Genomic DNA, 20,331 nt, shown 5'->3' with positions numbered 1-20,331 from the left:
AAGATTTGCGTGTGCCACCAAGACCAGAGTGGTCAGCAGTGAATAGTAATTATGGACCCTGTAGGAGGCTTGGACCTTTCTGAGCTGCAAAAAGGTCTCAGTGGGCCTGTGTTATTGAGATTAAATGCATCTGAACCACCTCTCAGCGGGAATAAAAATAGATATTGAGCAAAAGAGGAGAAGCCAGGGGTCCTGTGGTGAAAGTGCAGTCATGGGCTTTTAAAATCATATTAGGCAGCAGCTCTTAACTCATGAAAATACAAGATAAAAGGCACATTGGCTCTCAGCTCCAACCCGCGGAGCAACAAAGCGAGTGCACACAAACTGATCATAAGGATGATTGGAAGCCCTTTTCATCACAGACCAAAGAAGGTATATATCATTAAAGTAAAGTTGTCTTTAAAGCTGTTGCATCACGAATGTCCCCCACATTAAAGCCACTTCCAAATGAGCTCACAAAATGCAAATTCAGCTTATCAACACCAGGTAAATCTCTCTGCATTTCACAGGATACGGAGTTTGTGTCTATGGCGGGAGGATATATTCTGCACAGCCGCAACAGTCACTTTGGAGCAAGCTATGGCTAAGCACATGATATGGTAATGAAAACTGTAACTTTCACTGACAAAAAATGGAGACAAAGTTGCAGAACTAAAGTTTTGGGACTGATAAATAAACAAACTTGACCGTGCTGTCATGCACGAATGAAATGATGTGTAGAGCAGCGTCTAAAAAAAGCCAGTAGCAGCTCCTCGAATCGGAACACGAAGCAACCAAGTTCACCTCAAAAATATGCTTAAATATTAGAACACCCTGATGATGAAATCATGTTCATGTTGTCGTTAAGTTTTGTTGCTGTAAATACATAAATACTGAGGACACACTCATGCATATTGATGCATGATCCACTTTTCTCTGTCTTTCTACTCGTTGCTGTGATTCCCCATGAGGAACCACTGATCAACCAGCTGGTGTCATGCATTCTGTTTTCATGAGTTGTTTACCATTGACCATTTAAGGTTGGATGAGGGCGTGTCAAGGGCAGGATGGGAGGAGGATTTCACCCACCCACATTGCCTTTATAAAACCACAGTCTACCTGGAAAACAGGCATAAACAAAAACAATCCAGGTATGTCTTGAGCACATGCAATTTGTGTTCATGTGTACGCCGTCAGTTGTCAGATTTGCTGTGCACAGGTTTAAAAATGACCGCCTGGGTTTAGCTCTTGTCTAATCTTGATTAATGCATCTCTCCAATAAATCTGCTTTTTGCATTTTGTCTAGTTTTATTAAAATGAAGCCCCAAAGAAATGATAGAAGCTAGATTGTTTCAGAAACAGCATTCATATCTCAAATGCTGTATTTTCCCTTCATTTAGTTGCTCTGATGCAACACGAATAATCTAATTGCAATTATGACTGAGGTAGCAACATATTAGGGAGGGAACATTCTTATTTAGATAAATATTCTCGTTTACGCTGAAAAACCTGTCGACTCTTAGTTTTGTGAGGATCTGTTTCAAACCAGGTGATTTTTCTTAAGTCTGTATATCATGATATGTCGGCTGGATGTCTCTGCTGCACCGCAGTGTTTTATTTAAAATGGTATTTTGACACACAATTAGCCTCCAATAGATTTAGCCCCTTGCAGCAATTGGAAAAAAGCAGTAGGTCATACCTCAATTAAACTTGGGTTGTGCAGCCCTCCGCTATTGTAACTTTTTGTTTGTATTTTCAATATAACAGCGACTGGTGGCCTGTCATACATAAACAACAGTTCTCCATTCTGTCACATAAGCCACACAAATGCATAGGGCATTTCGTATATTGCCTGCCTTCACTGAAGAGCACTTCTGATTCCATCTCGCTGTTGTGGACTCTACAACGTGCAGCTCATCTCAATAACAAGCAGGCTGAGGTGGCTGAATCACACATTAGACTTCTGTAGCAAGTAACGCAAATAGTAACAACTACACTGCTTATGGTTAAAAAGGGCGAATACAATATTCATTAACAGCACGCCTCAGTTTAGTTGACACACTTTCTCAGACAGCATTCATGTCATAACATAATTAATATATGTATCATTCGTGCAGTGTAATTATACGCTGCTGTGCTTGGCATTTGATTAAAAGCCTTAATCCATCAAACTACTCAAACTTTGCACTGAATGAGTAAGTATATAATTATATCAAAACATGTAGTTTTTTTTTTAAATATATAAATAATGATTGGACAAAATTGGCAATATTTTGGTAGTTCTTTCATGTTTTCAGCCTTTCCATTAAAGATGAAGTTGAAAAAAGTTATAGACTTCTTTTTTACAGGACTCTTAGTGTATAAATTTACACTTCATTAACAGGGTCTATTTTAATACCAGAGTGTCGGCAGCAGTGAATGGCAGCTCTGATCTGTGCTTTAAGTTGATCAAAGCAAGACACAAGCAGAAAATATCAAGGAAAATTCGGAAAAATTAACTGTCTGGAGCCAAAAAAGCTCAGACAAATTTGTCAAACGCTCCCTAAGACATGAGGAAAGCAACAAACATATTAGCTCTTGAGTGGTGGGATGAAGGGAAACTGGGGTAAAGGCCATGTCACTGGAGCTGTGATGAAATGTGAGCCATGTGATGAGGGGCTCTGCGCATATGTGTGTGTGTGTGTGTGTGTGTGTGTGTGTGTGTGTGTGTGTGTGTGTGTGGTGGAAGAAGTATGCAGTTCCTTTACTTTAGAAACAGTAAAAATGCCCAGATTAAATAGTATTCTGCTAAACCTTTTTTTCCCCCCAAAATTATATTTCTACATGATGTTTGTGTGTTAAAGTGCAAGGAAGCATGCAAACCTTGGACCACTGATATCCAAAGGTCAGATTAAAGCGGGGTGTGTTCCAGTGGTGCAGCTCTAATTATGTCCTCTTGACGTTGGAAGCCTTCAAATTTAAAATTACATCACCTTCATCATCATCTTCGGCCATGTGCCTATGCAAAATATTTCTCCTAAGATGACCTAGCGACAGATGGGTTAAAGTAAATGTAGGGGAATTAAAAACTGCATTTGTTTTGATATTGCAAAAGTAAAAGCACTACAATATAAATATTCACCTCATGTTTCCGCTACTGTGTGCGTGTGTGAGAGAAAGAGAGAGAGAGGCAGAGAGAGCAGAGAGGAGTAGTGTGTCTCTTTTCTTTGGGCACACAACACTCTTTTTACGATTTAGACAGGAAACAAACGCGAACAGCACTACTTGTCTCATACGAGTACCCGTAGAAAAGGTAAATAAACGCTTTACCCTGATGTGGGGGTTCTCGCTACTTTTGGATGAGATTATTTCAAGCACATCGGCTCGGAGGTCCACCAGAAACTTCACTCCCCCCTCGACCCTGCTTATATGATTAAGCAACTGTTTGTAACGGGGAGTCAAACTGTACCGCAATCTGTCCTCAACTTGTAAAATGGTCGTCAGGTCCCTCAGCTGGGTGTCCAAAAGTTTCCCAGCGAACTCTGAAACGCTTCCATGATCCACCCCGAAGTCTTGCGACAGCTTCGACAGGAAACTCTGCTTGTCTTCCTTTTCAAGACCTCTGTAAAAGTGCATGAACTCCAAGCAGTTTGACTCGGGGGGTGGTGGAGATTTCTCTCTTGTTTCGTATGTGGGTAACGGTGCAACGACCCTCGCCAGGATCTCCTCCATGCCTGTACCACCACCAGCAGCGTGGGTGGAGAACCAGCGCAGGCCGCCGGAGTCCGACGCCTTCAGAGCAGCTTTTAGAACAGCCCGATGTCGCCAACACGTCGCACTGGTCCGGAAAGCCCAGATAACAGGGTGGGATATCATTTCCAACGGGAGGGAGCTCAACTCAGCTGTCTGTTTGGGAGCCGTGACCAGTGAACACAGGAAGGAACTGTTTCCGGGTTTCTTAAAGAGACAGTACTGCTCAAAGCCCTGCAGGGCAAGTGTACAAGGCCAAGGTTTGGTCGTGTGTGTCCATGAGCTACAGAAGCAGTGGCTACTGCGTCACAAGTAAAAGCTTTCCTTCGTACAATCAATACAAATCTAAAAGAAAGACTATAACGGGGACTGGAAATTCCATTTATTTAAAGATTTATGATAAACATGCCGTATCTGAACAGTGTATCTAGAAAATGTGAGACCATCACCACTAGCCTACTGTTGTTACAGAAAACAAAGTAATCAACAAATTCCTAAAAAAAAAATTGCAGAATCAGTATTGATGCAATTGAAAAGTTTTAGTAATTTACAGAATTTTACTGAAAAATTCAGCAGTAGTAAAACTACTAAATGAATACAGTGAGATGCAAGAGAGGCAACATTTTACTTGTTTCAACTGATGAAGATCCTGTATATTCCTAAGCAATCTCTGCAGCAACAACAACTATGCACACTCCAGGGTAAAAAAATAGGTGGTACAATTTAATGTTTTGTTGCTTCATCATTTTTTCATATTCATCCATCCATGGATTTTCTTACGCTTATCCTGTTAAGGGTTGGGGGGGGGGGGTGCCTATTCCAGCTGACACTGGGTGAGAGGCTCAGTTCACCCTGGACAGGTCACCAGTCCATGGCAGGGCCAACTCATAGAGACAGACAACCATTCACACTCACATTCACACCTACGGTCAATTTAGAGTATCAATCAGCCTCGTCCCCAACTGCATGTCTTTGGACGGTGGGAGGAAGCTGGAGTACCAGAGAGAACTCTTTTTCTTATTCAAAAAAAAGTAAAATTGATTTATACAAGGTGAACCATGCCATTTGCCCAATGTTAGCTGGGATTTGCCCCAGCTCCTTGCAACCTTGTACAGAATAAGTGGTACATATAGATAAAGTCTTGCTGGATTAGTTATACCATTTTTTAATATTTTCACCGCCTAATGTTATAAATAAACAATAAATCCAATTTACCAGCCACCATTCCACAGCCACACTATTGCACAGCGAATGTTAACATGTTGATTTTAGTGATTAAAAAAAGCATTTCAAATGGAATGTTCCCAAACTTTTTTATTTTACTCTTATTTCCTATGTATTAATTCACTGTTAGTCAGTCCTTGGAAAGCTGAGGGAGTTGTATTGGTTCTTTAGATTTTTTTTCTTGACCATTTCCTACCTATTAGCCATAATGTGATAGACATATCACAACAGTGATATGCATAACACTGTACATGTTTGTATGTTTATCATTTAAATAGAGTGTATCTCATTCTGTGTATAGTATACAAGTTTGCAGCTATTAAACATGGTTTGGTAATGGTGGTATTGTGTAGCACTCTCAGGTGAAATAAATGTTACTGCCCATGACTGATAAACTCGTCAAGCAGCACAGCATGAAGGCTCTTTACAGTCATGAGCTTTCTGCAATACCAACATTGCCTTCTGTTTCCTGTGACCTTCTGCTACCTCAATCTGCAGACTTGAAGATTTTGATGAAGCACATTTTTGTCACTGTAAATCATTTAATTTAAAAGGTTTTCATTATTTCTTTTAAATAAATATGTTTGTCTTCTCAGCCTTCGATTGCAAACAGTTTCATTTCATATCTAATAAAATCTTCCCAACACCATTTAGAGACCACGGAGCATCCATTGGTGAGGCAGCTGTCACAATAGGGAGACAATGAATAAAGGAATTGTGATATGTTTCCTTGAACATAAGTAAGTAATGTGATGAGAAAAGTGAAGTCAATTTTTGCTGCAACTGGTGAACACATTCCCTCACCTTTTTAGTACCATGAAATACAATTCATATTTTGGAAAAATAAATCCTGCATCTCCAGTTCTACAGCACGTTTGTTACCCAACATGTGAGTAATGAGGAACTCTGTTCGACCGGGACACATTATCATGCATCTCATGGTGCATTATGCATCTCCTGGTGCATAAGAAAACAATGACGGGTAATAATGTGTGTCTGCACCCAGCCACAGCTACAGCTAAGACATTGCCAATGTTAGATTTATTTTTCTTGCCTGTAAGCCCAATAGAGAAAACATATACTAACACTCCTCTGCAGTGCTGCTTTTGAGGAAAAGACTATTCATATGGACCCACAAAGTCAAATTCTACTTTGTCGTTTGATTCTGATTCAGATTGTGACCATGATACCTTATCCCAACAGCATCAACCTGATGTTTTTTTTTTAAAAACAGCTATTTTCAAAAATATACATGTTTTTTGATATGATGTTGTCCATATTTATTGTATCCTGGCAATATTTATAATAATTATTGTAGGAAGGAAAAACAGGATAAAAATCATTTTTAAAAAAGTACATGATACAACAATTAATAATTATAATAATATTATTAACAGGTATTTTTAAAAAGAATAATGATAAAGAATAGAATAATTACAAATACGTAAATGGTATGTCATAAATTGACTTCCTGTCCGGTAAGAGCACTGAAAACTGTCCAACCTGGCAACCCCGTAACCTCCTCAGCCAATCAGTATTCTCGTACAATTTACGACAGAAACACGCAGCTAGTAGTGTCGCACGACAGTTGACCGCTTCGAAAGTTTGTCTTATCAACAGCCTTCTCCCGATAAGAAGTGAGGAACTTTTTTGATATTGTAGATTTTCATGTCATTGGTCGCATAATGTATTATTTTCTTGCGTTAAAACGAGATTTTTGATAGTAGCTAATCATCATATCCCCCAGACGGTGTTGGCGACAGTTAGCCACTTTGCGTTAATTGGCTAACCCGGTAGATGTGCGCTTTTAATGGCGGTTAACATACTGAAGCTGTAAGCTTTGACATTGTACCCCGTTTCGTTTTAGTTAATGCTAACCTAATACTGGCTGCTTACATAGGCACATGAAAGATGGGAAGAGAGAAAGACGCTAAAGGAGATGGCAAGAGCACGCACAAAACCAACAAACTGAAAAGGCTGAGTGACCATGAACGCGCTGGAGCTGGGGGGGAGAGGGGTCCTAGCAGGTGAGTCGTCTGTGTTTGTGCGTGTGACAGAGTGAGGGTGAAAAAGAAAATTTAAAAATACTAATTTGCAGAGAGTCATAATTTTCCCAATGTTTGTCTTGTTAACAGCAGCTAACCTATTATATACAGCCGCGTTCAACATCTGCCCAGCAGAAACACAGGCCACACGCTCTAGCTTGTTCTCACATGGTGCTAGCAATACTCATGTTGATGAAATGTAGGGGGGAATTAATATGAAAAACAAAAAAAACAAAAACAGCTCAAGCAGTGATGATCGATGAGATGAGAGTGAAAGCCATATGGAAGCATCTGTGTGCTACTAAAAGTCAGGCTGCAAAATCTGCTCTGGGTTACACTGGTGGAGCAGTGGAGCAGGCCGGTGGCATTGGGGGTATGCATCCATTTCACTTGGTACAGTGGGTACTCCATCTTCATATGAATAAATTAATTTACCTTGATATCTGATGCGTTCATTCACATGTGAGCAGACAAATGAATGCGGAGTGATCTGTCATTGGCTTGTGTAATTGATGAGAGCTGAGAGATGAATAGACACCTGTAAGTGCTCATGGAAGCTGAAAGCAGGTTTGGGTGACAGCCAGCCTCATGTTATTTCATGGCACACTGACTGAATTACTGATTAAGGATCATCTTCTCCTCCTCAGCCGTGAGACTCATGAAACATATTTTCCTGAGCATGACAGTGCCTGCTGTCTTTGTCTGGTGTTAAAAATCGGGCATGCTCCTGAAAAGATTTTTCAGTGGAGAAAAAAAATTAACACAGCCGGGACATAATTACGACTCAGTGTCGTGTTACATTCATCTTTGAAGTGTGGAAAGGTTATTGTGGAATTAAACATGCTGGAGCTGTAAGGGCAACCTCTGGGTTTGTCTGTTTGTGGGAACTTTATGCATTAGCTGGCGAGAGTGAAACAACCCAAGCCACAACGGTGGAAGAACTACAAAGTTCTTTTACTTAGAAGATTAGAAACATCTAGTAAAAGTACACATGAACATGATGGTTTTGTATTCCAGCGCTTCTGTGTGTTTAGTCCTTAAACCATAGACATCATCATTATATTTTACAATGTTTTCTTTGCAAAGTCTTTCTCTTTAAAATAACCACTGATGGTTGGGTTCAGATAAATGTTGTTGAGTAAAATATACAATAGTTCCTTTGGAATGTAATGGATGGAAAAGCCTCTAAAATACAAATGCTAGCACTGTCAAAATAACTGATTCATTTTGATTGATTATTGTAAAAAATAAATACCTTTACCCTCGAGACCTATGTGTGATTTGTCTTTTAAATGGGGAGCTGTGAATAAGCAGCGGAGGACAGCAACATGCTTTGGCTGCCTCTAGATTTCAAGAAATGAAAAGATCAACCCATCAGTCGCTGAAAACCCCTCAGTAGATTCGTGAAACGATGATGGAAACGGCAAACAAATTTGGATTTTGACATTAAACTTTGCCTATTCCTTCATTTATATATTCAACAACATCAAGTCAAATTAAGATTCTTTTTAAGTGTTTGTCACAGCCAAAATGGATATATGCCATTCATTCAGATTAATTATGAATCAGGAAGTAATTAGGCCACGTGTGCTGAAGTGCACCCTCCCCCTTTTCCTTCCAAACAAGAGTACCTTGGATTACCAGTGAAGTAAGCAAGCAGTTTGTTTGTTTGGTCCAAGTATAGACTTAATAAATACTCAAGGAAAGTACAGATACCTCAACATTGTACTTAAAAATGAATACTTTCATAAAAATACTTTGTTCGTTTCCACTACTTCCAGGCCATGATGTGATTCTAACATGAACATTTTGCTTTAATATGACATATTGAAAGTGCAGCTCCAACTATCCCATAGGGCCCCGTTCATTCAGTTCTAAGAGTCAAAGAAAGCAGGTTTCCTTGTATCCTCTCCCCTAAATGCTCATGTGTTCTGGATACTGCAACACAATAAAGCTTTTTCCCTCTGTCCCATCTCTGATGTGCAGTGAAAAGCCAGGGAAATCTACAGAGAAATCTTACAATGGAAAGGCCCACAAGAAGGTAAGTCCCTTATTCTCCACTCTTCTGTGTGTGTTCAGCAGGGTTAGATGTGTCTTAAATATTGTCATTCCCAACTAGAAAAATGTTTTCAGTCGTGCCATGGTCGAACTTTTAGGACGTGCTCCAAAGATGTCTTTTTAACCTGTCAGGAATCCCAGGACATGACGTTCAGGCAGAGACAGAGCTCGCTGTCTGTGTGAGGAAAGTTGTATTGATCTGTGCAAGCTTATTGAAAGACACTGTTTCTGTTAAACCAAGGTCCCCACAAACTCACAGTGACAGGGAGAATGGCAGCCCTGAAAGAGTAATGATTCCGTCACAGCCAATAACTTCTGTAGCAGTAAATCAAACTTTGATTGTACAACTCTATTGTAGCTCGTAAGCTGTCTTGATGCAAATTCTGCATCGTAATTCAGTGTTAGAAGACAATCTGAGAACTCTGTCTTATCTAAGAAAGATGTTCATACAGTAATGATCATCTCGCCAGTAGGGTTCACTATTTTCCTAGAAATTTGGTTGAAAGGTGAATGGTGTAACAGGGCGTACAGTATGTAATTTTGCTGGCAACCTTGAAGATAGTATCTACATGGGACATGCAACCAGAAGCCAGTCAGACTTTTACATTGCATGTTGTACTACAGCTGAATACAAGCTCTGTGGTTATTCAAAAGTGTATGAGATCAAGTCATTTTGTTCAGCAAGATAAGTTTCACAGATTACCGTAAAAAACCCTTATCATTTGTTTTTTTAAACTTCCGATTCAGTTCTGATGCGCATCGGCTGACATCACCAGCCTTGTTGGTAACTGAAGTTTTAAAGGCCATAAAGAATTGAAGAACTGATGAGCGGGTTGGTCAGCGATGCCCCAGAACAAAGCGTTGAAAACCACAGACCTTATTTCATGCATTCAGCTGGAAATTCATTCAAAAATTCCACTCAACGTTCTCTACTACATCTGAAACCTCAACAATGCCAACCTATTTCTGGTTTCCTCAGCCACTCAAATATAGTGTTTTTGCCTATGTGTTCACAAACCGTGTGATTAAATACCTACTGTATGTTGAGTCACATAGCTGAAAAAGTTAATATGTTTTAAACTGTCTTCTTAAAGCCGTGCAATAATCTCTCGTGTCCATTTTAAATAGATTATCTGTAAATATTATGGAGATGGTCTGTACTGTTTATTCATGTTTGTATGGTATTTTCAGCATGTAAAGCTTTTGCTTACTAAGCATTTCAAGGAACAAGCTACAGAAAGCATAATAGATTCTTCTCTGTGGCTGAAAGTGTTGTAATACGCCAACATCACGCTCTTCCACAGTAATAAATGTCCACTTTGTTGAAAGAAAATCTCCTCTCAGTCTGTCCCTGAGGTGTTTTAGCCCGAGGCTGACGATCAGTGGGATTCTTTACGGGGAATCTGAGATGCTCAATAAAAATACTGGCCCACACGTCAATTTAGGCTGACCTCAATTTGGAACATTTCAATGGGAAATGATTGTCATCTCTGCAAGGGCAAAGACTGTGATGGTCATGTGAGTCCATCCATAACTCCTGGCCTGCCTGGAATTAGCATGGCAAATGCCAGGGTGAAGATTCCAAGCGCTGTTACCCAGTGACCCCAACTGTCAGACGTCATGGCTGGAGTATTTGTAACAGCGGTAACCTAGTTACCTCTGTGCTATTTCAGTCTCACAACATTGGCATTGGAGTAAATACAGTATACCCACCATTATCAGACCACTGGAGGAACTTACAGGCCACTGTTTGGATTACAGTGGTAAAATCTATTGCTGCATCCATCTACTATCACAATTTAATAATTGTTGTGCTGCCTGCCTATTATCTCCCAAGGCTAAAGTGGCCGAGATTATTCAGCATTAATTAATCATTTATTTTTCAAATAACTTGCAAAATGAAAATGTTCTTCTTGGGCAGCACGGTGGGGCAGTGGTCAGCACTGTCCCCTCCCAGCAAGTAGGTTCCAGGTTTGAGCCCCGGCTGGAGCACGGGGTCTTTCTGTGTGAGTCTCCATGTTCTCCCTGTTCCTGTGTGGGTTCTCTCTGGTACTCCAGCTTCCTCCCACAGTCCAAAGACATCAAGGGGGGACCAGGTTAATCCAGACTCTAAATTGACCGTAGGCGTGGCTGGGAGAGCCAATTGTTGTCTGTCTATATTTGTTGGCCCTGCCATGGACTGGTGACCCGTCCAGGGTGAAGGCTGCTGGGATAGGCTCCACCTCCCTGTGACCCTAAATAGGATAAGCAGTAGAAAATGGATGGATGTATGGAATATGTTCTTTTTTTAATAATTTTTAGAAAATGATGAAACAGGTCTTTCTGCATCTTTGCTCTGAGATATTTAGACTTAAATAAAATACAAAACCAGCAAACACTTACCTACCTACCTCTTACCTGTTATTTTTGCTTGCTTATCCAAATGTTTGATAAATTTTGATCTATGAATTTAGATGGCATATACCTTCACTGGATTATAGTTTCAGAATATTGAATAGCTGCCTAAAATGACATTTACTTTACATGAATCTGATAAAGATTGTACTCAAATATATGCACATGCACAAGATGGGACAAGTTTTGCAGTTGTGCTGACGTGCAAATCCTTGAGCATTTCTTCCGTGTGCATGTCCTGTGAGTAGCAATTCCGTACTGATCTATAAACCTACGCCTTCCTCCCAGGTCAAGACACCCAAGATGGAGACAATGGAGTCAGCCATCAGTGTCAGGTAGGGATGAAGCCTTAATGCCAGGAGACTGTATCTTCTCAAATGTCAAAATACTTAACTGACAAGCTCTTACTGAGTTTCTCCTCTTGTCTTCTACCCTGCTGAGATAAAATGTGTTCTTATGTTTTGATGTTCGGGGTCCCTGGACAGAATCCATTCTTATTCTATACAATGAGGTAAACTGTCTTAGAAAATTAATTTTACTCAGCATTGAGGATGGATATCTGCAGGTTGTCAGGAAAGTAATAAATGAGGATGCATGGCTTGAGTAACTGGATGCTCAGCAGGGTGATGCCAGGAAGGCAGACTTTGGCTGAAGGCCTGCTGCGTCAAATCTGTCTCACAGCAGTGTTTCTGTAGGTTTGTTAATGGATTGTTTCCCAGATGTGGTTTAGCCCCGTATGAGGAGTGACATTTCAAAGGAGATGTCAGCTGGAAAAACAATTTTTCTAAATTTTGAGCTTTTAATCTTTCCCTTCAGGGTTTTTTTTTTTTCCCTTCCAGAAAGGCTCAGGTGGTAACTGTGTTAGCTGAGTGGGTTTCACACAAGGAGGAAAGTTAAGGTCGCTCACAAGAGCTGGTGAGGGAACATGAGGCTATTAGAATCATAAACCGTAAATGTCAATGGACGCTGTGACCCAACCTTCTTTTGTATAGCTTTTTATGGATTTTACTCGGTGGTGCAGTAGGCCAAAAAAACATGACCATTTCTACGTGTGCTCTTTTTCATTTTTTCCCTCAACATTGAATGGTAGGACTGTTTCTCTGTGAGGAGAGCAGTGAAAACGTTACAGGAAGGCTTTTCCTGTTTGTGTGCAATTTGACAGAGAAGAACATTGATGTTCCAGTAATTTGTCTGTCTGTTTAATTCTGGCACTTCAGCTAAGTACAAAGGAACCTTTGCATAAAGCACAAGTAGCGTGTTTTTATTTGGTTTATAGTTGTTTGTTGAAATTTGAAGGATTCTTATATAAGTATAGTCATCATCATCATCAACAGTACTGAGTCTGCTTATCTTCCTTGCTGATTCCTGTACATTTGTGTGGAAACTGTACGCATTAAATAAATGTTGTACTTGCTGTGCATTTTTCCGTCAGAACTTACAGTTCAATATTTGCAGCGTAGACCACGTCAGGTCAGAGACTGTTAATGGACTCTTTGTTCTCAGTCATTTGTTAGTAAAGGCTGAAGAAAATATTAGGCTTGTAAAACTGTAGTGTCCTGTAATTTGGATCAGAAATCCAGTTTGATACTGTGCTTTATGTTCCCCCTCTACCCTTACAACAAAACCGATTTATAAGCAGCAGGGACTCTAGACTCTTGATTACTTAATTTGGGCTATTTCCCTATCCAGTTCGTCACTGCACTGAGAAATTGAAGCTTGCAATTGTATAATTATTTTCATTTCTAATTGCTCTAATTAAGTCATTACTGTTAGTGATTCAGTAATGTTGCCCAATTATCATAATTATGTGTGATTTATTGTGGTCAGGGGCTCTTGTGCATGTTTTTTTTTTCCTATTGTGCATACAAGTGTAATTTTGTCCTTTAGCTCTTGAGCCAGCAGTGAATAAGAGGCATTCAGCTTTGAGAGCCTGCCTCGTCTTCTCTTCTAGAACATTTTTTTGAGGATTCTATGATTTTGCCCCTGTAACCGGCACTGCCATTGCTGTCACTCAATGTCAAGTCTGTACCTCAAGAACCGTTTCATTGCATCCTACGAAACTATATATGTTTTTAATATTATCTAAGCTGGATCCCTATTGATATTGATTGCTATTGCTAACCTTGTCTAACTGGAGTATGGAGGTTTATAAAATCTTGAACATGGCAACTCACTGTTGTGCACCATCACATTTTATTTTTTCACTGTTAAACAGGAAGGAATGCAAATAGCTTGGTCAGACTTTATTTAAATTTCCATTGAAACTTAATAGAAAAACAGTGAATCCTGGCATAATACCAAATCGTTTGTGCAGCACTGTTTTCAAAATAACAATGATTGACTAAATTAAAGTAACAGCAATTACTCAAAATTCATTTTTTTTTACCAAAATAAAGCCATTTCTGCAACATCTGCATGGTTTGTTTTTGCCGTGGTTTGATAATGGCACAAGCTGACATCAAGATTGCAGTTCAGCCATTTCAATCATGCAGCTCAAGTTCAGAGATGTAGAAGTCCATGCGCTCTGTGTTTAAAACCCAGGGAACTGTCTGATAACTGAACCATTTCCTGGCATGTATGAGCTTTGCGGTATGGACGGGGGCAGGCAGGTCTCTGATTGGGGGATAGAGCACTAGTGGGAGGAGTATGCTGGACTTCACATGTTTGGATTCCTGTCATATGTTTGCGTTTTAGGGAGCCAGAAGATGATGTCTTTACGACAAAGAAAAAAGGATTGAAAAGAAAAAGAATAAAAAATGAAAACATAGAGGTTCCTTCACATTCCAGTGCTACTTCAAGGTAAGTCAGTGTCAGGTTTCTGTGCTGTGGGTTGGCCTGAAAAAAACCAAAACAACAACTCTACATTTAGTCTTCTACAATGAAAATACCAAATCCAACAATAGGTTACTCCATTTTAAAGTGCTTGCTGACCTCCCTGATGTTCTGTGTGCTGCCCAAACTGCAGATTCTTAAGTTCCATATTTGAAAATATCTCAGAATCATTTCAGAACAGTGGGGAATTACATTTTTCATTAAATTTTACATAAACAGAAATAAATGGGTTATTTTCAAGACTAATTTGAATGTACAGTGCTCATCTTCATCATTATGAAGAACCATGCCAGAGGAGCCTTGTGTGTTTGGTACAATAGTGAAGGTTCATGGCCCTGAGGGGAGGATCACATCAGGATTCTATATGAGTGCTTTCTTGGATTTTGTGAACATTAAGAATAGAACATCTCCAGATTTATATTCCACAAAATTGTATTTCTCATCACTTTGGCATATAATTAAATTAATGCAAGCCACCCCTTATTTACTGTAAATTACAATATATTTTGTTAAATGTTAGTAATCACTTTCTCTGGATTGCAACAGTTTAGAGAAAAAAACAAAGCAACATGAGCAAGAAGACAAAAATGATGGAGAAGCTCAGAAACAGAAGGTGAAAAAGAGAACAGAAAAGGTAAATATCTGTCCTCCTGCAGACATGTCAGCTGATTCTTCTGACCTGTAAAATTAGTTCGCTAGCAATGTAGTAAATGGCAAGGATGTTTGAATTCAAATCGAAAGTGTATTTCTGGGCACATGGGGTAAAGAAAGAAGAGCACGAGCATCCTGTCTCAAAAAAAGCAAAGAGGACAAAGGAGGAGATTGAGGAGGCAAGACAATTGAAGATCAAAAAGAAGGAGGAGGAGGAGCAGAGTCGTTGGCGATGGTTTGGAAATGCTATTCTTTTCATCTCTAACTTACATACACTCTCACTCTCAGCTGTGGGAAAGCCTGAGGAGGAGCAATTTCACTTTGTCAAATTATTCCTCATTTTTTATCACCTTGCTTTCTGTCAGGTGGGAAGAAGAGAAGTATGAAGATGGGATAAAATGGAGGTTTCTGGAACATAAAGGACCCTACTTCCCCCCTGAGTACGAGCCACTACCTGACAATGTTCACTTCTACTATGACGGTCAGTGGATCATGGCTCTAATGACCGTTTCAATATATCCTGGAGACCATTCAGGAAAATTGTTAACATATTACACAGTTGTATCACTTATTATTTTTTATTTCGAAGTGAGTAATAACATGCTTTGATGAATTGCCATGAAACCTGACACTGAACACAAACTAAAGAGAAGTATTAGATGAGTTTAAAAAGGTCTTGAATCCAAGCTCCGGGTTCCATGCCCACCCTGTGTAGGCCACTATCGTAAGTGTTTTGATTACAAGTGGACAGTACGACAATGAACACGTGTTTTGAGATTTGGTTGCTCAGGCCCCGTACACACCCGGTGTTTGGATCTGTCCTCATGTGATCCGATTCTGGTCAGTTCTGCTCTGTGTGGTCACACTTGGCTTTAACATGTGTCTCCAGATGTGGCTACAGTGATTGAATCTCACTTCTCTGCGTGGTATACAAACAAACATACAGATGTGGCCGAATGCATTAGCGTACACACTTATGCAAGAACGTGGACACTTGTCACTCAGACCACATCTAAATGTGCTTTCAGTTCTTTCTTTTTTAAATTAGAATTCCCTCTAGCCTTTTAAAACTGCAACTTTTAAAATGTGTCTCCTGTGATTGGATCTTACTTCCCTGCACAATATGTAAATGAAGATATACAATACTCTCATTTGCAGTGTTGTAAATCAGAGAATTTACCTGCGGCTGTTTCTATTTATTCCACGCAACACACACAAGTGTGGCTCAGAATTAACAGAGATGAAACACGTTTTTTGCTGCGTATCATGTAGATTAACACTTTCACTTAAGTTTGTCACTGACATTTTTAATATTAAAGGAATCACAGTCTTGTTTTGCGTGATATCTGGTGTTTGAGCAGAGAGAGAGAGCGAGAAATATCAGCTCATGGTTGAGAGACATTCGTTCTAAATGAACAGAGCGAGCAGCACAGCGAGCAAGTACAGTGTAACACCTAGTCATGTCACTGTGTTTTGAGTAATGACATCAACACAAATACTTCAGGATATGACATGCACCAGAAGGAGTGAATTAATGAGACAAAAAGAAGATGCAAGTCTGTATCAATGTCTCATTTATATATTCCTTTTTGAAATAACATGTCTGTAGTAATTCTACATGTGACATCATGACATTGACCAAAAGTGTTTCTGTGGCATTGTGATTGCTGCATGACAACAATGAAGATTTGTTACCACTGTGAAAAAATGTCTGCATCACATTGATGCAAATCAGTTGCACCTTCACCCAAAACGTGTGTTGTAATGGCTTCATGGCCAGAATTAGAAAAAGAAGATGGTGGCCAAAATGTTGTTTTGTATAAAATTGCCAAAAACGAAATCATGTTGATGATCGGACACATTAGTCTCTGTGTATTGTAATTCTCTGTGGACGTGCTATTTCATATGGATTCGGCCATTCGGCTAGGAGAGAAGTGGATGTAGATTTCTTGATTTTATAGTATCCAAAGATGTCAAACATTTAAAATCATCCAGATAATTAAAATCATTGTTCTGAAATTAATTGATTTGCTGATTGACTCAACCCAAAAAAACAAAATGATGTGGGTACTTACTTTAGCACAATTTGAGCAGCATGTCGCAGATAAATGTCATTTAAAACTACACATTTAATGTTTTTCTTTCTTTCTCCTTTTACCCTTGTAGTGTTACAGTAATCTGGTTGTTTGTTTTATTGCAAAAAGTTGAAGTATTTCACTTTTATTTCCACAAATAAAAATACAAAAAACAATTACACAATGCCCACGCAAAAATAATGCACTTTGCAAACTTCAAACTATAAGTGTAAAAGGAGGGAATTAAGATCTTATCACAAAAGCCCGCTGGTGAGTGTGAACTTGTGTAACTAAAATCTTTCTACTTGATCCTGATTGACTCAATCAGTGCATGCTAATGCCGTCGCTGTCACCTTCCTCCAACACACTTGATTTAAATACGGATCATCGTCAGGCTCCTTGATGGAACATTTAAAGAATACCGTTATAATTTTGTGAGGCAGAAATGGTGATACCAAAAATAAAAAAGGTCATTTTAACAAATGATTAAAGTGTAAAGCAGATTTGATTGAATTTTTACATTTCATTAAACAGAATGAATAAATAGAAGCATGGGATAAAAAGCGTAAAACTTATGGATACCTAATTATAAAAAGTAACTTTAAAAGGGATTCGAAAAAGATGATCATTTATCTCTGAGTTCTTGGAAGAGGGCAGATCTTTGGATGTCGGTGTACAGGGCGTCCCATTTGTTTGTTCACAAACACACTTATGGATTGTGGAACACAAGGTGTGTTGGGTCAAACAGTGATTGATGACTATAATTGTTTTGCTTTGATTAGCAATCTGGCCACAGCAGTGTTCTATCGGGAGTTTGTTTGATCTGTTCATTGCTGTCGCTGCTTGTTCTTGTTTGTAGCTCATGATAAGGAGTGGGTTTGAATGTTGATCTTTGTCCTTGTGTCACAGCCCCTCTCTGTAAATAAATGGATGAGGCTGACAGCACTCAAGAATCTCTTGGGGGTGTTGTTCTCGAACATGATCGATTTTGATCAGACTTCTAACTTTGATAGGGATTCATGAGTATGTGTGACCTATTTACATAGTCAACATTGTTTTGTGTTGTTAATCTGTTCACTACAGTTTGTTGCACTTGTATGTGTGCAGGGAAGCAGGTGAAGCTGAGCCTGCCAGCTGAAGAGGTGGCGCTGTTCTTTGCCCAGATGTTAGATCATGAATACACCACCAAAAAGGTTTTCCGTGAGAACTTCTTCAAAGATTGGAGAAAGGTAAAACTCTTAATGGCCCATGGGCCTTTGCGCTTCAGATAGCCTTGATTAAAGCTTTTCCCCTGAACCTCCAGCAATTTTGTTGGATTACTGAATGTGAACCATTGATGCTGTGACAGTGCTTAGGACTGGGAGCTTTGTCTGCTGTAGTTAATTTTCTGCATACATGAGTACATTGTCTTAGTCATAACTTCAATCCCTTGTGTGTAAGGCTGAAGTTTGCGGAACAAGTAAACCGTCAAATTTCCAGAAAGTCAGACTGAAAATGTTTCACTTGATAATGTTCGAACACAGTGGTGGCTGTCTTTCTCCAGGTTTGTGTTTGAATATGTGTGTGTTGTAAATAGCATGTAAAGTATGGGCTGCATGTGTAACCGGTACGTGCACGTTGGTGTCTGTCAGGGTGCCAAGCCCTGAGGCATATCATGCAGAATTAATTTTGCGCTGCTTAGTGCTCAATGCACTTGAAAATACGATTTGTGTGAAGGCATTGATATGCTAATCCATGCAAGTAGCTCCCCTGCATATGAACAAATCCAATTAAACTGTTATATTATAGCCGGAAAAATCTCTCCTCGCTCCACTGCCCTCTATGCCCGCCCACTGTCGGGTGTCAGTCATACTTAGATTCGCAGACTAACTGCATGTCCATGCTGTCAGAGTGTGTCTAGAGAGAGGTATGTGTGCACTGTCTAGCGAGCTCATCTAGAGGTCAGTTTTTGCATCTCAAGTCTTTTGACCCCTCAATGACTGCAGGAGCAAAAGAGTAATGACAAGAAGATCCAGCACATTAAAAGCCCCGCTGAATGTTTACTGTCATGTTCCAATATAACCTTAAAGATAGCAATTTAAAAATAGATTGTTGCATGCAAAGTTCCTGCCCTCTAGTTATTGCAGAAATGTATTTCTTGCCTGATAGCAGGAGGCCATATTAAAAATCCCCTCAGGTTGTCATGACATTTGGCACCAAAAATGTCTTGAGATGAACCATAAAGTCTCCCCGGAGATATCTCTTTAATGGGGTGACCTCTGGTGTGGTAACTGGAGAAAGTTGACTGTAAGAGTAGAAACTCAGTTTCTCTGTTGCTTGCTTTGATGCACTTTTGCGTCTAGTGGTGGTCAGCCACATTTGGAGGAAAAGAAGGTGCACAGCCGTGCTTCGCTGAGTCAGAGAAAAATACAGGATGATGATAATATTAACTAAGTTTTTATGGCCCCGTTTTAGGAATGGTTTTGTCAAGGACCTCATGATAAGATACGTATCACAATACTTAGGTTACAATATGATAACAATGTTATGATATTGTACAGGAACAGGTACATTGTCTTGCTAGGTGAGTTCACAAGTTGGTTGTGTTCCCTGAACATCTAAAGGTGGTGAATTCAAACCGCATCTTTGTCCACTTAATTTTTGAAATTGCCATCTTTCATTTAAACTGCCTGATGCCCAAATGTCTGCCTTAAAGTTTCCAGGCATTTTCGGTTTCTCCGCCATGTTGGCATCAGACTGCCTCACTCACTACACGACATGTAGTACAGCACAGCTTAGTTGCTAAACCTGCCAGTGCAGGAGTTGTATTGTATTTACAGTCCGTCAAAAACATTAGTTATTTGAAAAAAAAAATCAATATTTAGAGCTTGATTATTGATATTGTGTGGCGAAAATATTTTGATATATTTTTTCCCAGCCTGGCACCTTTTCCAGATCTAAGGCTGCTTTTGACAGACAGTTGGGTGTCACTGCAGCCAAGACGAATGCCATAACGAAGGAGACCCTCAACAGGCTAATGACCTCGGAGCAGGAGGACCCCTGCTTGAGCAACAGTCTCCCATCATCTAACACTGAGGTTCATGACTGATGGAAAAACTAATGAGACACACGTGCAATGTGCTATCAGCGCATGTGGGTGCCATCCTAGAGCAGGTTTTCTCTGATGTGAATGAAGACCTTCCCATGGAGCTAACGGACAGTACGTTGTCAAAACGATTTCAGAATAAAAACCTGGAGACGAACTGTTGGCCATTATGTGTGAGGACTTGGGTAGGACTAGCTGTTTGCCCTGCGACGGAAGTTTATCCCAACTGTGTCCTCTGAGCCTGAAGGTTCAGCGTGTA

At 39.8% G+C, this 20,331-nt stretch overlaps 2 protein-coding genes across 4 annotated transcripts in view; one reads left to right on the top strand and one right to left on the bottom strand.

Annotated features, from left to right (window-relative positions):
* mlycd (malonyl-CoA decarboxylase) overlaps positions 1–3,911 on the bottom strand; it is a 15,755-nt gene extending 11,844 nt beyond the window's left edge. Inside the window, exon 1 of the mRNA XM_086207661.1 lies at positions 3,289–3,911. Coding sequence (XP_086063787.1) covers positions 3,289–3,834 — 546 coding nt within the window. The 5' untranslated portion in view covers positions 3,835–3,911. The remainder of the gene's footprint in view (positions 1–3,288) is intronic.
* A 2,521-nt stretch (positions 3,912–6,432) lies between these two features.
* The window catches only part of LOC147258249 (DNA topoisomerase I, mitochondrial), a 30,997-nt gene continuing 17,098 nt past the window's right edge, over positions 6,433–20,331 (top strand). For 2 of the 3 annotated variants that reach the window (XM_086208208.1, XM_086208207.1), the window contains exons 1-9: positions 6,433–6,569; positions 6,833–6,959; positions 8,964–9,018; positions 11,718–11,764; positions 14,124–14,228; positions 14,808–14,895; positions 15,029–15,147; positions 15,278–15,393; positions 18,095–18,216. In XM_086208208.1, the coding sequence (XP_086064334.1) occupies positions 6,844–6,959; positions 8,964–9,018; positions 11,718–11,764; positions 14,124–14,228; positions 14,808–14,895; positions 15,029–15,147; positions 15,278–15,393; positions 18,095–18,216 (768 nt within the window). In that variant the 5' untranslated portion in view covers positions 6,433–6,569; positions 6,833–6,843. The remainder of the gene's footprint in view (positions 6,570–6,832; positions 6,960–8,963; positions 9,019–11,717; positions 11,765–14,123; positions 14,229–14,807; positions 14,896–15,028; positions 15,148–15,277; positions 15,394–18,094; positions 18,217–20,331) is intronic. The other variant, XM_086208209.1, reaches the window with a different exon arrangement.

This window comes from Aulostomus chinensis, chromosome 7, assembly GCF_037954235.1.
Source record: "Aulostomus chinensis isolate RoL2024-O1b breed Wild chromosome 7, RoL_Achi_v1.0, whole genome shotgun sequence".
Lineage (NCBI taxonomy): Eukaryota > Metazoa > Chordata > Actinopteri > Syngnathiformes > Aulostomidae > Aulostomus > Aulostomus chinensis.
The sequence above is the reverse complement of the archived record's forward strand: the minus strand, read 5'-3'. Positions and strand labels throughout refer to the sequence as shown.